Source organism: Anarrhichthys ocellatus, unplaced genomic scaffold (genome assembly GCF_004355925.1).
Source record: "Anarrhichthys ocellatus isolate YVR2014 unplaced genomic scaffold, GSC_Weel_1.0 scaffold44, whole genome shotgun sequence".
Classification (NCBI taxonomy): domain Eukaryota; kingdom Metazoa; phylum Chordata; class Actinopteri; order Perciformes; family Anarhichadidae; genus Anarrhichthys; species Anarrhichthys ocellatus.
In genome coordinates this window covers 3,704,611-3,722,354 of record NW_022280074.1, presented here as the reverse complement: position 1 = coordinate 3,722,354, position 17,744 = coordinate 3,704,611, and the positions used below count along the sequence as shown (strand labels likewise).

The 17,744-nt window shown below is 41.5% G+C and overlaps 1 protein-coding gene across 1 annotated transcript in view; it reads right to left on the bottom strand.

The window, feature by feature from the left end:
• Nucleotides 1-16,178, bottom strand: part of ntsr1 (neurotensin receptor 1 (high affinity)) — a 36,022-nt gene extending 19,844 nt beyond the window's left edge. Inside the window, exon 1 of the mRNA XM_031868926.1 lies at nt 15,437-16,178. Within this exon, the coding sequence (XP_031724786.1) occupies nt 15,437-16,087 (651 nt within the window). The 5' untranslated portion in view covers nt 16,088-16,178. The remainder of the gene's footprint in view (nt 1-15,436) is intronic.
• Nucleotides 16,179-17,744: the final 1,566 nt, after the last annotated feature.

The following is a 17,744-nucleotide window of genomic DNA, read 5'->3' as shown; positions in this document are numbered from 1 at the left end:
ACACACACACACACACACACACACACACACACACACACACACACACAGTGAAACAAAGGGGTAATAAAACTTCACACACACAAACACCTCCCTCCCCCCAACAGATCAGCAGACTCACTGGGGAAAGGCAATCTACAAAATGTGTATTCATAATTCAAACTAAAGCGTATTTATGTCGTAATACAGTAATTTATAAGTTATTTCGCCATTATTCACTTTCCTAAAGTCTCCAAAACTCTCAAAAACCACACTTTGCATTTACGTACGGCAGCAGGCACCAGACTCTCGCTGTTACGCAGTGACGTCCCGTGTCGTGGCTGTAAATCTACCCACTGAAGCAACACATCGTCATTTTCAAAATTTCATTGGCTATACGAAGCGTCATTGGTTGCAAACGATTGGTTGCAATTGGCTCGGTCTTTACACGAAAGAAGAGGGACAGGCACTTTCCTTCAACGCGGACTCTCGTTAGCTATTCCAGGCTGTGGACAGGACATGGAAGCACCTATTGGGTCAAGTGAGGTGTCAATCGAAAGGTCAGAGTGCAGCCGCCATTTTGAGATCCAGATACCGGCAATGTTGACATGCGAACTGGAGTTACTACGGAAAATACATAAATAATTAGGCATATCTGCTGGCTGATTTGAAATGATGCAACAGCAGTCCGTGGGTATTTATTGACGTAATAATGTGTTTTGGACTAAATATTTTACTGGATTGGATCGTCTGGACCTTTGCCATTGTCTGAATATTATCAATGGGTGGAATACTATGAGGCTTCATAGGTGAGTTGCCTCAATTTTGTAATTGTTTGTTTGTTTTTTGGTGGTCTGACATAGGCGTTGATTGTACCTGCTGTTGTGATTGTATCTTGAAATGGTTTGCATCAATCGAATCACAAAAATCTTAGCTTTTCAAAGATATGTCGCATCAATACCTACCTATACATAGCAGTTGTGTACATAACACAGATGTACAATAACAACTGGATTCGGTGCCACTGCTCAGCATTGCTTTACATTTGTATACCAATGACCACTCCCTGTATATCATTCATATTGTATCATCCCCATAGACCACCATTGTTAAAGAAAACAATTGAGACGCCTCAAACTGAACATAATATATGTGACCAGATACTTGTTTGACTTGAGGTGGGAGGTGTGACCAAGCTATATTAAATTTAGTGGAACCATCGCAGGCAGAGAGCTGACTACCTAATCATGCTGGTGCAGATGCTTCTTTGTTAACAAAAGGTTCATCAGTCCTCAAGGGTGGCATTGGATCCAGCATTTGGCTCTGTTGTGGGTGGCATTGGAGAGTTATGGGGAGAGCAAAGGACTGTAACTGTTGCTTAAATTCTATGTTTTTCATAATGGGCATGTCTCTCAGCAATAACATTACAAAATTGTGAGACGTTTTCCAGTGCAGGATTGGTAATAGAGAAAATATGATCAATTCCAGAGATTGGCAAATCATTGTGGTGATAATTTGGGATTTTAGTGTGTGAGGTCCAAAACAATATATACATATTTCTAGAGCTCTGATCATGAGGTGTTTTACACAGATCAGAACTCTGAATCTCTTACTTTTTCGATCACATCTAAAAAAAATTGTATCTATTTATAGTAATGACATCATTGGGGATCTTAGGAAGGAACCATGTTTCAGTCAGCCTTGATGACTGTCGTCCAGATTCTTTGACCTGGTCACATCATACATTAGATGTAACATCCCCACTATCCTTGACCCACTACAGTTTACCTCCTGTTCCAATAGATCTGTAAATAGCGCTTTCTCAGTGACAATAATGTTTCAGTCCACCTTGAAAAGAAACACTTGTCCAAGAATGTTGTTTATTGATTACTGTGCTGTGCCGAGAAATATGACAACAACTTAGATTTACTGATAAGCACCAGTGTTGAGAGGGCCTAAAGGAGCAAAGTGAAGGATGGCAGATGTTGCTGTTGTGACCAGACCCCAAAGCACAACGTGTATTATTATGTGTTATCATCCCAGCAGGAGCTATAATGCGCTCTGCTCACATTTTAATGTGTAGGTATAAAACCTGAGAGGCTGCAACGCGAAACTGCCTGCTGAACGGGGGGATGAGGAAGCTGCAGCTCATAACAAACAAGATTGGTACAAATGTAGTCGCTCACATGTTGAGCAGCTGACATCATCTGCCTTGGGGCAAAACAAATGTCCATCCGGAAAATCCATTAAAGCAGGCAACTCATACAACAGCAACATGTGCCACAAATTGAAACACTGGAAACAATAAAATGATCTTCATGTCTTCATTTTGTTTTCATCACCACCACCTTCACAACCTGAACTCAACACAGATGGAGACGTAAGGTACACACTGCTGATTCCGTTTGAATGAATGATGCACACAGTGCTGGCAAAGGCATGCCAGCTCTTTTGACGAGATGTCACATAATGACGCAGCACTAGGCCAAACAGTTACTGGAGATGAGGGCAAACAAAGTCTACATGTTTGCAAGCATTTCTCTCCTCAGACTTCATGCACGAGCCTGTTTATTTTGTTTGCGTTTCCTTGTGCAGGCCTTGTTTTTGTTGTTATGTCTGGCTGACATATCTCACTCACTTATTAGCTGGTAAACTTGCACATGTATATATATATATACACACACGAACACATGTATAGCTCCATCTGCCACTGGTACGGTGTGTTTTGATCACTGTGCTTCACACCTTTGGATTTGTTTTCCCTGCACAGCTCAGATTTCAGTTTCTATCGGTTTGACAACTCTCACGGGAGACGGTGGTGGATGTTTGGTCGGTGTCAACAGACTTGCTTGCGCGCCTGTGAGCTGTCTGTTTGGATAAGGTAGCGTTATTATTTCTGTTGTTACCCTGAAACTCACACTCAAGACTTTAGACCAGCCCACACATATACTTGGTAGAGATTAGACTGCCTACTTAGTCACAGTTTCTAATCAAAATAAACCTGTGCAAATGTGATTCATCCTTTCCAGTAGAACCTGAAGTGACTTGATGTTAAAGAAACTACGTTGAAACACTTAATGACAGCTTCCTTATTTAAGCTGCAAGGATACTTTTGCAGCAGGGGAATTTACTTTTTGAGTTTAGAACTTCCGACAAGAGCTTTGGTCTGTGAACCTGGCTTAGCCACACAATCCATGTTTTTACATTACTGCAGAGAGGCCAATTGACACTTGAATGAAACCCGTTTCACTTTAATTATAATGAATACAAAGAAACGTTTCCTTCAACGGAGATGGATTACTTTTTTTCAGAAATCCAGAGCCTTCCAGCAACAAAACAGCGACATCAATCAGATGTTGTAAACGCAATCAACTCAGAATTAGTTCAACCGAGTTAAACTCTGTCCCCATGTTATTTTCCTATTGCTGTTCTATTTACAACCTCCTTGGATTATAAAGAGCAAGGCTGCAAGCAAAAAGTCGAAAAATCTCTGAATTGAATCTTCAATCACAGTTCAGAGAAACATAGTGTCCCCCAGCACTTGATGAGGTCTCGGTTAGTTCTCTAAAATCTAGGGCTCTTATTCATCTCTTACTATTTCTATTTGGTCATTCTACATTAGCTCATCAGTAAGCATGAGGCAGACCAGGTGACATGATTTCCTAAAACAAACAAAATACTTGACTTGAACATCAACCCCATTTCTCACAAGTTCATGCCTCAGGTCAGGGGTCACTAATAGGCGGACCGCGGCCCAGGTGCGGACCCAGACACCATTGTATCTGGACCTGGACCTACAACTGATAGATAATTGAGAATTACTTAATTTTGACGGAGTGCTTCTATTTTAACCAGCGCAGCTTTTCTAGCCTTTACGGCACTCGTTCAGCGGTCCAGGAAACACACCGACCAATTACATGGGTTGTAAATTACATCACATGATGATACTCGGCCAATCAGATATGTGCATTCTGATACGCGTCACAACTCCAGGGAGATATTCACACAGACTGGAGAGAGACCCAACAGGAGAAATATGTGAGTCAGAGAAGTTATTTCACACAAAAAGAGAAATGTGGACAGCTTAACGACAGCTTTCAATCAATAATGGACAGACTCTTATATCTTCATTCTTAACATGGGCAGTTCAAAATCAGTATGCCTCATGTTCAGAGACCGTGGAGATTATTAAAAGCAGCAAGGTGAAGCGCCGCTACGAGACAAAGCACATCTCTTTTGAGCAAACATACCCACTCACATCCAAAATGAAGGCACAGAAAATAGAGCCCAATATGATCAGAATCCAAACACATGAATTCACTGCCCAACAATGATGTTAACAGAGAAGGGAATGATCCTGAAAAGAGTCCCTGCACACAAATTTCTCTTTTTAGAAGATGAGAATATGATATTGTTGTCACAGCTGTGCCCCTTCTCTCCTGTCACTCTCTCTCACTCAACCAATCAGCTCATTCAGTGCACCTGTTAGTCACACCCACCTCATCAGCTCAATCACTCTCACCTGCTCACTCTGCTGCACTATTTAGACCCCCAGTCTCACACACATTACATTACATTACAGTCATTTAGCAGATGCTTTTATCCAAAGCAACTTACAATTCAGAGTCTATCACATTTCTACACCGTAGGCACAGCTACGGGAGCAATTTTGGGGTTAAGTGTCTTGCTCAAGATTAGATTATGTATTATTTATAATTCATCCAGTTCAATTTGAAATCTGACAGTAAATATTGTTGACATATTATTCAATTGAACTTTCTTTATTTGATTTCACAGTCAGTTGATGATTACATACAGATGTTGATACAACTGTACATCAATACATATGGGACTAAATCATACTCGAGTTAGACATTGTTTTGTTCAGACCTTTGCTTGAGGGAATTCTCTCTAACTGGACCTCGATGACTTTTAATTGAATACCCCAGCCTTAGGTAATCCGCTCAGGACAACCTCGGTCATGAACCAATGCCCTCCTGTTCTGTTAATTAAAAACTACTACTTTAATTCGGGTACTTCCCTTTTTACCAGCCATCTGCGCCCGCTTGGACCTCTCCGGACTTTTAATCAGCTCCTTCATTTCCTTATTTCACAAACGTATAAATTCAAAGAGTGATAAATCCTTACATTTATCTTGGTCAACTTTCATACTCTCATGTCTTATTCTTAAACATTTCATGATAAACATTATTATTTCAACTTAATCAAAACCTCACTTGATTCAACACATTTGATTTCACAATCATGGCTGAAGTCTTACATTTCGTTCTCATATAAACTGAGTTAATGATGATTTCTAGATAAATCACACTACTATTCATGTATACACATTCAATCTCATCTATAGTGACATTTTTTTGTATTACACAAGTCTGAAACAGTCCATTGCAGTCACCGAGCTGAATACACAGATACACACTTGGTCGGGCGAGCAACATCGGAGCTCAAAATCCTTCCGCTCGTGCTCCACAGTCCACTCACATGCTCTGATCAACACTAAGGCCTTCCACAGTGTAATGCCATGGTTCTACATAAAGAGCACGGTAGGTGCAATTACAGAGAAAATAATAATGTAAAAATTTTAGTGCTCAAAATAATGCACATGTATAAAGATCAAGTGCTACGGATAATTAAGAGATTCTATTGGGAAATAAAAAGAGAAGAGCATTTCCAGAAGCATGTTGGCAGCAGTATTATTGTCCTCCAGAGAAAGTGTGCCACTTTTCTAATAATATTCAAGTGCATATGAGTCATTTCCTCATTGGGTTCCTTTTCTCAGTGGGCAGTGCAGTGTCGTTCATTTTTTGTTTGTACAAAAGAGACAACATTTTTAAAACACACACAAGCTCTGCCTGTAATTGTTACAAAATGTTTTTACTTTGTCTCTAACATTGAAAAATGGCACGAAAACTTCAGTCCAAAAGAATCATTCAGTTTCCTACCTCCACTGTCATATTCAATTAAAGTGTCTTGTAAACCTTTTATGTTTACCAGAACGTCAGACTGTCATTCCGTCTGTAACCACATATTTTGTCATTCTGTCACATGGGTTTTTGGACTCAATGCCATTGCACAATAATGCAATTTCAGTGATGAACGTCGATTTGCCAGCAGGACATGCTTTACATTCCGCAAATGTGTATGTGAACACTTTTATACAATCTCCCCATGGTAGCATACCATCTGGCATTTCCTGTTTGTGCCATCCTTCTTTCTTTCTTCCTTGCACACATTCCATTGCTTGAATGGCCATGGCCAGGCAATGAAACCGCCATCCTCGTCAAGATTCCATAAAATAGAAACAAAGGAAGGAGAACACAAAGCCCAAATGGCTGAGCAACAACATTAAATACAACAGTACCGCTGACATGTTCACTCAAACCTTTCTCACACTGTCTTCCCTACAAAGTCCGCTGTGTTCACACTGTTTCTAGCCCAGTTTAGTCTCTCTCAATGTACAGTAAATATGTACATCAGCAATGGCACTCTCTTTTAAAAAACGAGTGTAAAGTGGATACAAAATTTTGGATACACTTTTAGAGCTCTCGCATTGACTGTTGCTGACTTTTCTAGAGAGACTCAACGCAAATTTCAAATAGGTATCAGTAATACTTTATTGGAACTTTACACTAACAAAATGACACCAATTGTTGGAAAAGTAATTATCCAGACAATAGGTTACATCGGGAGCCTCAGTTTCTTACCCTCACAAGTCCATTTCTGTTTTCTTCGACCGACCTATTAAACTCTTTATCAACAAAGAAAGGAGGATGGAGTTTGTCTGTAAGTGAGCAGCTTTGGTAAGTCAACTGCATTTTTTTTACATCTGCAGTAGCTTTAATATGCTTGTTTATATATTATTTGTACAACTTGTTTTTACAAATAATAATATACGTACCGTTCTGCACTGTCGTGAACGAGCAGCGGGCGCTGCCGTGAGCCGCCCCAAAGCACTCACAGGCAAAGCACAGCACAGTCTCGGCGTATTCTTCTGCACTCTGCAGCAAGTGTATCTATAGGTGTTGAGCTTCATTTTTACACGAAACAAATAATAACCATAGCTGTGTTTCAGCTGCAGGACAGCAGTGAAGGCCCAGGTATAAAATGCACGGCCCGCCAGCGGGAATACCTTCAAATGGGCTGGTCGTGTTTCCCAAATGGAAAGCCCACTGTGGACCGAGGAGCAAAATCCAGTTTTGGTTTCCTGGCACTATGTCACCAAAAAGCAAAAGGAACGTTGTCCTGTAATATTTCCACTTCTGTTTAACTCGCAACCGCTGAGAATTATATAAACACTGGCGCGGTGTTAATTCTAAAACTATGCAAGTTGAATTAACCCTAGACTAACGAGCCACTGAGGTGCAGCTGGGGAGACAGGCAGGGTGTCGAGGCTGATGAGGTCTCAGGGAACGGGTGTAACATCTAGTGGACAATTCTGAAACACATAAAGAAGCTGTCAATTTTAACACAAAAATTTGTTCCAGGGCTAGAACTGAAATAGCCTTATGTCTGTAATAAGTAACATGTAACAATTTGGCTTCTCCTTGTTTTTACCCCTTTCCACATAAAGTGGAAAGAAGTTCTACTGCTCTTTCATTAAATATTTATTACCCTTAAGTAACTGACTTCCGTTTAGTGAGTGTTTGCATAGACAGCCCAATTATCTTTCCCCCCAGGCACACTGCACTCCTAATTGCCATGCATGGCTTGTTCATATCCTCATATCTAAATAAACATCCATCCCACTTTAAGCAGGGACCAATCAAAATATTTACATCATGGTGACATTGTTTAGATGAAAGGTCTCTGCCTAAGATACATGCCACTTGCCTCGTGGGCTTTCACACGCAAAAACACCCACATCTGGCTCTTGTGAAGATATTTCATCTCCACTTACAAATTAAATTGTGAACTACGCAGACATGCTGTGGTATTAAAGTGATATGTGGGTTATGTGCAGAACTATTTACTGTGCAAGGGAAGTGGCGTTGTTGGAACTGTTTCTTTAAATGTACTGAGGAGGCAGACAGGGCTATCCAATGCTACTGCTAGCTAGGGCATTCAGGACTGCTGCATTTTAGTAGTCATTAACTACTCCCAAAAAAGTAGTTAATCGCGGGACATATCATTTTTGATCAATGATTCATTTTCGTCAAAAAGGTCTCAAATACAACAAGTATAGGGTTAATTAATGTAGGCAGGACCCACCTGGGGGTAAGTGAAAGTCCTAGATTGGCTCTGAGAGGCGGTCTGAATTGCAATCTAAATTGGGCTTATCTCCCAGCAGGCTTGTCTGAGCTAGAGGCTGTTTGACTGCAGACCACAGATGTACACTACAATGTCTACAATGCAATGCTCAGTAGTAGCCACGAGTGGGTTTGAAAGTCGACTATTCTCTGAAACACCTACTGCTCATGAAGCGGCTGTAAACATCCTAGCTTTAAATCAGCACTTCATCATCTTCGACTTAAGTAATGAATGGGATCATTGGGACCAGGTGCTCCCAGTCCAGCCCCGTTTACCAATTACATGTACCTGCCTTTTTGGCACAACCAAACAAAGGGCCATCACAATTTCAGGAATGTATTATTTTGTAAAATCAGAGCTTTGACTCTGTCCATGACTTCACCCATGGTTTGTGGAATGCGGTTTTGAAGCCTCAAGTTCGGCATCTTGTCTGTCACCATGTTTTTGGCCGTCGCCATCTTTTTTTTTTTTTTAGGTCCCCATTAGTCACTTAACCACAAAAACGTTGGAAAATAGGGTCCAGCTTGAAATACCTAAGTTACCCTTTATCTGAAGTGACCTGCCGTGTGCACCATTGTCTTTAAATAAATCAATTCGGCCCAGATTTGACCAACATGTTCATTGACAAGCATAGTTACCACGATCGTGCATTCACAAACACAAAGTTGTGTTCCTACTATAGCCTTACACACACACACACACACACACACACACTAACATAAATGCTCTGTCTCAATTTGGATACTTCCATTAGTTCACTTCCATGTAGTACACTGTGCACACTATGTACTTACTTACATAGTGGTGTCTCAAATCACACACGGCCGTTATGCTCTTACAGAAAGCTCGGTAGATCAGTGATAGTCAGCCACGAAGATCCCGCCGTATGGGAAGTATTCAATTCAGACTGATGAATTAACCCAATAATGGCCTCTAGCAGACCACAGTATAGAGGTACTTAGTGAAAAAAAAAACATTAACATATATTTATATAAAGTTCTTCTCTAGATGAACCAGTCAGTTTTGCAGTTCTAACTTATTCTGCTGCACAAACAACATGACCTTGTAAAACCGAAGCAGACTCCTGAACAGCAAGAGACCACTCAGTGCAGCAAACAAGTTCGCAGTCACACCGGCCAAGGTAAGTGCACACAGCCCAGCACCAGGCTACACGCACAGCATGTAAAGAATATGTGTACCTGAAATAAATGAGCCTACTGTTAAACTGCAGCGAGTAAACTTCACTACCAGTTTGCAGCCTTGAAGAAAAGAAAGAAAGGTGTCCCCCCCCTCAATACACTCCTCCTCTGTCTCAGTAAATAGTTTACACACATGCACATGTTAATGAGTTTTTTTAAATCAGTGCCTAAGGAAGATCAATAAATTAAGAGTCTTCTAGAAATAAACTTTGAAAGATGAGGTCACCGCTCCAGAATTAAGAAAAATTACACAAAAATTCTTTAATCAGAAATGATCTCACTGCACTTTCCTGCTGCTGCTTCTCATTAAAAGCATAGAACTAGCGAAAACGCTGTCTAGCTTTTATTTTGAAGCAGCCACAGGAAATGAATATGATGTATGAAAATGATCGTATTTGTAGGATAATTTTACCCTCTAGATGAGGGGTCTTCAACATTTTTCAGGCCAAGGACCCCCAAACTGATAGAGAGATGGAGCAGGGACCCCCGACTATATATATTCTGTAAAATTGTGTTTTATATTAAACTGTGAAAAACTCGTGAAAAATATATGTTTTGTAAAATTACACATTTACCAATATTTGTTCTTGTGGTAATGACTTGAGTATGTTAATTCCCTGAAAATTCAATAATTTTGAACTTCTACATTTCCCACCTGGCAACATTGCTGCACGTGCACTCATTGCTTGTGACCGGAGTCTTCCACAAGCTGCTAGCTTCACTGCTATGAGTGTGAATAAAAGCCATACTTGCTGTTTATGTTCGTAATGGTAAATTTGGGGGAGTGGCTTTGGAGGGAGGCCTGAAGGGATGGGTTTTGGGTCATGCCGACTTGGCAACTTAGATTTCGCTGGATTTGGCAACTTTTGAAGCTACTTTCAACAGAAAAGAGTTGGCAACACTGGGCCGGGTTTTTATTTTACCCTTGCTGGTTTCACCAATGTTACCGACCCCAGCTCGAAAGGTTATAACTTGAAACTGAAAGAACTCGGAAATGGTTAAATTGGCAACATTTGTCTTTTAAGGTTTCAAGAAGTTCAGATAGTTTTCAGATGTTCTGCATTAACTATCTCTGCCATTCACAGCACTGTCTCACTCCCAGCACCACAGTTAAATAAGCCTGCAGGCTAACTAACAGGGGAATTGAAATCCTAACCCTGGTGGTGCACGCTCCTCCTGTTAATCTACATGGGATCCGCCCCCCCACACACACACAGACACTTCTTCTCCCCACTTGTTCTCTGACCTCCTCATCTTTGCATTTCACTTCAGTTCTCTCTCTCACACACACACACACATACACACCCTCTCTCCCCTCAGTGTCACACACTGTTGTCAAAACAAGCAGAGTGTTTGGGGACCGTCCACAGCAGCAGGACGTCTACTGAACCAGCCTGTACTGCATCATCCATATACATACAGTATGCACGGCACACTTTTAAAATGTAATGGGAGCAATTTGATGGTTCCCCCCGTGTCGGTGTGCGTCACACGACGTCCCCAGGCGTTCCAGACGTCCCAACTTATTTATTGTTCTGCTTTTTTACATCAAGTGGGAAATATTACACACAGTCTTATATGATTCCTATAGGGTAAGACTTCTTGTGTGGGAAAAATGTTTCTCCACTAACCCGGAGTAGTTGCCGGAGCCTGGCTCACGAATGCCAATAGCCTCAATGAAAGCAACGGAAGATAACAACTGTTGGCCTTGGCAATGCTTTAGTTAGTTACTGTCTTACAGGAGTGATTAATATAAGAGGCAAAAACAAGAATAAACAAAAGACAAGACATGGAAAGACAAATGGAACAAATATCAGTGTGGTGAGGAGACAGTAGACACACAGAAGGAGAGGAGACAGTAGACACACAGAAGACAGATGATGGTGATTGTACTGATTACAAAGAAGGTGAAGACAGACGCACCAGCTGATATCCCGTTTCCTTTTCCCTTTTGTCTCATGCTGAGTAATGCTGCGCCAGAGTGACAGAGCATCCACAAAACAGTTCACCCAATCGTTTCCAATTCTCTCAAAACCCAAATCGCATCAGTCGGGGCTTCTGAGGCAGTGCTAAGTATGTGGACGGTAAACAAAGACGGGCAGATTGGCCTAATCATTTACGGGAACTACGACCTGCAGAACAAAACCATTTATCTCGGGCGAGCGGCGGGGAAAGTCTTGAGAAATGTTTTTGTTGTTGTTAGAGGGGGCCACTGTGCTCAGAATGTGAAAGAATGGGTGTCACTCTCTCCACGTTTATCACTCAGGCTCTTTACGTTTAAGGCACAATGATGAAGAAACGATGTATAGGCTCACACAGTAACAATCCCTCTCGATCAATACTCATGACGCACTTGAAACTGAGGTGTCTATATCTGCAGGGACCCTGCCCTTATTATAAACCATAATAGACTGGTCACGGGTGACAGCTCCCGTCCGCATTCCACAGATCGGTGTGTCTTTGCTTAGGGTTTGGGTATCAGCTGGTGCAGGTGTGGTAGAGCAGAGAAGAGTGGAAATGGGCAGGTAGGAGGTCTGGAGCTGGGAACCCAGGGCCTTGGCTTTTACCATTATTGCAAGCTCAACAAGCGTAATAATGCTTTCACCTTGTGAGTCACCAGCTGTTTATAATGTTCTGTCACAGCAATAGCTTTGCATATGTGCAAGATGTCATCGTGAATATTTACGGGTGTGTAGTTGAGATCAAAATGAAGGCCTAGGTCGAAGGTGGGTAAGGTGGCTGGAAGTAGAGAGGTAGCAAGTGAGAAAGGGGCCCCTTTACTTTACGCCCCTGGCCTGGTTAACAATTAAATGTTCAGATGAAGGCAGTGATATGTTTAAATAGTAAAATAATTATTTTGCTATAGCAAGTACTGTCTTTAAGCTTTTTTTCCCCCATTACATTCGAGTCAAAGAGATGAAAGCATCAAATGTTCCACAAAAAAAAAGGCTGCTTCCAAAGGAATTTCCAAAAATTGCTCAAAGACTCTTCTGACCATGTGGAGGAAAGACATGTTCAGTCTGCTACAAAATAAAAGCCTTTCTAACCCGTTTCTCAGGTTGCAACTGTTTTATTTCCTAATCCAGGCAGCCAGAAATGAAATGCTCTTGTTTTTATGATACTAATAATAATGACTTTCTTTACTTTTCTTAACATAGTTGCAAAGTGCTTTAACAAAGCAGATGCAGTACTGCAATGAAACATTAAAAAGTGAAATCAGATAAATGCAATCAAATACATTTTATTAAATGATAATGCCCACGACAAAATCATTCACATCAGTTATGAAACATTTGAAAGAGGTTAAATTTAGCTTGACAGAAGATTGGAAAGTAACGTCAGTATAAACCAACATAAGATTAATACGAATTTAAATTTTGGCTCATATTGTACAAATTGAGTGAGGAGGTACAGTTGTGTGAAAAAGTGTTTGCCCCCTTCCTGATTTCTTATTTTTTTGCATGTTTGTCACACTTAAATGTTTCAGATCATCAAACAAATTTAAATATTAGACAAAGATAACACAAGTAAACACAAAATGCAGTTTTTAAATGAAAGTTTTTATTATTAAGGGGGAAATAAAATCCAAACCTACATGGCCCTGTGTGAAAAAGTGATTGCCCCCTAAACCTAATAACTGGTTGGGCCACCCTTAGCAGCAACAACTGCAATCAAGCGTTTGCGATAACTGGCAATGAGTCTTTTACAGCGCTGTAGAGGAATTTTGGCCCACTCATCTTTGCAGAATTGTTGTAATTCAGCCACATTGGAGGGTTTTCGAGCAAGAACCGCCTTTTTAAGGTCATGCCACAGCATCTCAATCGGATTCAGGTCGGGACTTTGACTAGGCCACTCCAAAGTCTTCATTTTGTTTTTCTTAAGCCATTCAGAGGTGGACTTGCTGGTGTGTTTTGGATCATTGTCCTGCTGCAGAACCCAAGTGTGCTTCAGCTTGAGGTCACGAACAGATGGCCGGACATTCTCCTTCAGGATTTTTTGGTAGACAGCAGAATTCATGGTTCCATTTACCACAGCAAGTCTTCCAGGTCCTGAAGCAGCAAAATAGCCCCAGACCATCACACTACCACCACCATATTTTACTGTTGGTATGATGTTCCTTTTCTGAAATGCCGTGTTACTTTTACGCCAGATGTAATGGGACATACACCTTCCAAAAAGTTCAACTTTTGTCTCGTCAGTCCACAGAGTATTTTCCCAAAAGTCTTGGGGATCATCAAGGTGTTTTCTGGCAAAACTGAGACGAGCCTTTATGTTCTTTTTGCTCAGCAGTGGTTTTCGTCTTGGAACTCTGCCATGCAGGCCATTTTTGCCCAGTCTCTTTCTTATGGTGGAGTCATGAACACTGACCTTAATTGAGGCAAGTGAGGCCTGCAGTTCTTTGGATGTTGTTCTGGGGTCTTTTGTGACCTCTTGGATGAGTCGTCGCTGCGCTCTTGGGGTAATTTTGGTCGGCCGGCCACTCCTTCCTAGGAAGGTTCACCACTGTTCCATGTTTTCGCCATTTGTGGATAATGGCTCTCACTGTGGTTCGCTGGAGTCCCAAAGCTTTAGAAATGGCTTTGTAACCTTTTCCAGACTGATAGATCTCAATTACTTTGTTTCTCATTTGTTCCTGAATTTCTTTGGATCGCAGCATGATGTCTAGCTTTTGAGGATCTTTTGGTCTACCTCACTTTGTCAGGCAGGTCCTATTTAAGTGATTTCTTGATTGAGAACAGGTGTGGCAGTAATCAGGCCTGGGTGTGGCTAGAGAAATTGAACTCAGCTTTCCAAAGATGTGATAAACCACAGTTAATTTATGTTTTAACAGGGGGGGGCAATCACTTTTTCACACAGGGCCATGTAGGTTTGGATTTTTTTTCCCCTTAATAATAAAAACCTTCATTTAAAAACTGCATTTTGTGTTTACTTGTGTTATCTTTGTCTAATATTTAAATTTGTTTGATGATCTGAAACATTTAATTGTGACAAACATGCAAAAAAATAAGAAATCAGGAAGGGGGCAAACACTTTTTCACACAACTGTATTTAATTTCTGGCCACCATCTTTGTTTGGATTAAGAAACAGTTGCAAAGAAACATGTTAAAAATATATATATTTGTTGTCAAAAGAAAAGATTATTTTCATTTGAACATTCTGGAAATCATGTTAGAACAGTGGCACTTGCTGTCAAGAAGCCTTCTAGGTTTTTCAATGAATGCCTGTTATCATATTTTTAATTTTCAGAATCTTGTCAGCATCACGAGAGTCAAACTTTCTTGTGTCACAAGGTGACAGTATTCAAATAGTCCAAAACCCAAATATATCAATTTACCATCATGCAAGAAGAAAAAGAAAAAAGCAACACATCCTCACATTTGAGAAGCTCACCTTTGGAATTTCTGCTTGAAAAAAAAATGTCATCGATGATCCATATTACAGATTCATTTTCTCTCAATCAATGAATTGCATGAAACGCCAATCATTTCAGCCCTACCCGCATAGCCACGAGGACACACATCCACTGGAGAACACATCACACCTGCAGCATCCTGCGAGCTGCTCGAATTTAGCTCAACTTTTTAGTTTTAGACTCTTTTTCCTTTCAATTATTAAGAACTGATCATCTGGTAGTTTGCAATTTCCATTTCTCCATTTAGCTGAAAGAAGCATCATGTTATTGATGTTGGTGAGAATGCCAGTTTCCTGGCAGAAATAAACCTGCAGTGAGATGACAAACATGTGGCTAAATGATCTTAATATGTTGTATTAAAACCTAAATATCTTAATAACATTGACCTCCTTTCAGTGAAGGCTATGATGTATTTTAGTGTAGTTTGCAGTAAAAATCACCAGATATCGGTGCGCAAAAAAACGGGATTTTGGAGACACATTTTGGCGTAAAACTGTACAGTTTGTCAAGCGTTATGGCAGACATGTAAACTATGTAACGTCCCAAATCCAACACTAAAACCAGCAACAAGACACCCACCTGTAGCACGGTCTTAATAGTGACAGGAGAGACGATGGTGGTGCATATCTTCTCGCCTTTACGCATCACCTGGCCCATGACGAAGAGCATCGGCGCAGCGAGCACGAAGGACGCGAGCCACATGGCGCTGATGAGCTTCTTGGTGCGGCTGCGGGACATGATGCTCTTGGCTTTGAACGGGTGGCAGATGGCCATGTAGCGCTCCACGCTCAGGCTGGTGATGTTGAGCGCCGTGGCGTAGGAGCAGCTGTCCCGGAGGAAGTAGTAGCCCCTGCACATGCCGTCGCCGAACACCCACGGGTGGTGGAACCAGATGAAGTTATAGAGCTCGATGGGCATGGAGAGCAGGAGGATCAGCAGGTCGGAGACGGCGAGGCTGGCCAGGTGGTAATGCACGGTGCTCTGGAGGTTCTGCAGCGTCTTTTTGGTCAGCAGGGTGTACAGGGTGACAGAGTTCCCCAGAGAGCCCACGGCGAACAGAGCAGCGTAGATGACGGTGACTATCACCCTGGAGTAAACATCCGTGTTGACCTCCAAGTCTTCCCCATCTGTCTTGGTGGTGTTTTCAAATGGAAACAGCGAGTCGTTCCCAAAGAGTCTCTGCGCCAGCGCGCCCAAATCGCGTCCGGAGAGTGTGAGATTTAAATCCATTACAGCTCTAGGCTATATGTGGAAATATTGAAACTGAAAGTATGTTTGTTTAAACTGAGCGGCCATCTGTTTGACTTTCACTTCAAGCCGGAGTAACACAGGTTCAGTCTCTGAGAGTCGGAGGAGAAGAGCTCTTTATATGAGGCACGACACGGAGGAGCGCTCGCTATTGGATCTGCTTCGATGACGCACATCCATTCAGTTAGTGCTGCCGTTAATATTTTCTCCGTTCATGTTTCACCTTTGAGAACAGAAATAACGTGCAAAGACCAACAACTCGAGAAAAATCAGCATTTAATCTCAAGTATACTTTCTGACACTTTTTTGTTTAGTGTACCTTTGACACCCAGAACTCTCTTTTGTGTCTCTGTGTGTGTGCGTCGGGGTTTCTCCACTTTCTCCTCTCTCACTCGGGCACAAATAAATAATGTTAGGCAACAGCTAGAGAGTTACAACTGTTCGGTGTCATTGTGTTCGAGGCTGAAGTTAAGATCGTGTCTTCTTCAGCGCTAATGAACCAGTCTGTGTGGAGAAATATCATCATTGGACAGGGAAGAGAGGAAATGGTACTCCGATGGTTGCTTCGCAGCTGCCACTGCTGGGATCAATGTAGCAAAGCAGGTCCTCCGCTGACACACACACACACACACACACACACACACACACACACACTCTATCTTGTACTTATTTCTTTGTGAGGACACCAGACACAATGCATTCCCTTGCCCCTTACCGTGGGTATGTAACTTCCTGTCACCATCTTTGTTTGGATTAGGAAACAGTCGCTGAGAAACACGTTAAAAAATGTTCATTTTTAAAAAGAGAGATTTTTTTATTTGAACATTCTGGAAATCACTTTAAAACAGTGGCACGTGCTGTCAAGAGACCTTCTGGGTTTTTCAATGAATGCCTGTTATTTAAATATTTTTTTCAGAATGCCATCATCTCGAGAGCCACACACTTGGTTGTGTCACAAGGTGACTGTATTCAAATAGACCAAAACCCAAATATATCCAGTTTACTATCATGCAAGAAGTAGAGACAAAAAAACACATTCTCACATTTCAGAAGCTGACCTTTGGAATTTCTGCTTGAAACATTTTTTTCTTCAATGATTGATCGATGATCCAAATATTTACGGGTTCATTTTCTATCAATCGACCAATCGCATGAATCGCCAATCATTTCAACTCAAGGTTCACAGCCAATGGGACACCCATCCACTGGAGAACACATCACATCTGTAGCACCCTAGGAGCGGCTTGAAGTTTGCTCATCTTTTTAGTGCCGCTCAATGAGTCTTTTTCCTTTCAATTATTAAGAACTGATCATCTAGTTTCCAATTTCCATATCTTTATGTTGAATATATATAAGCATCACGTTGTTGAGGTTGGGGAGTGTGCGACCGACTCTTTCTCGGCATAAAATGAACCTGACACTGCTGGGATCAATGTAGCAAAGCAGATCCTCCGCTGACACACACACCCTTGTACTTATGTCTTTGTGAGGACACTAGACAATGCATTCCCTGGCGCCTTACCCTAACCTCAACCATCATAACTAAATGCCTGACCCTAAACTAAACCCTAACCCTAACCCTAAGCTTTTAACCTGAACTCTCAACATGTCCTATGAAGGTCGGTCCCAAAGTGAGGAC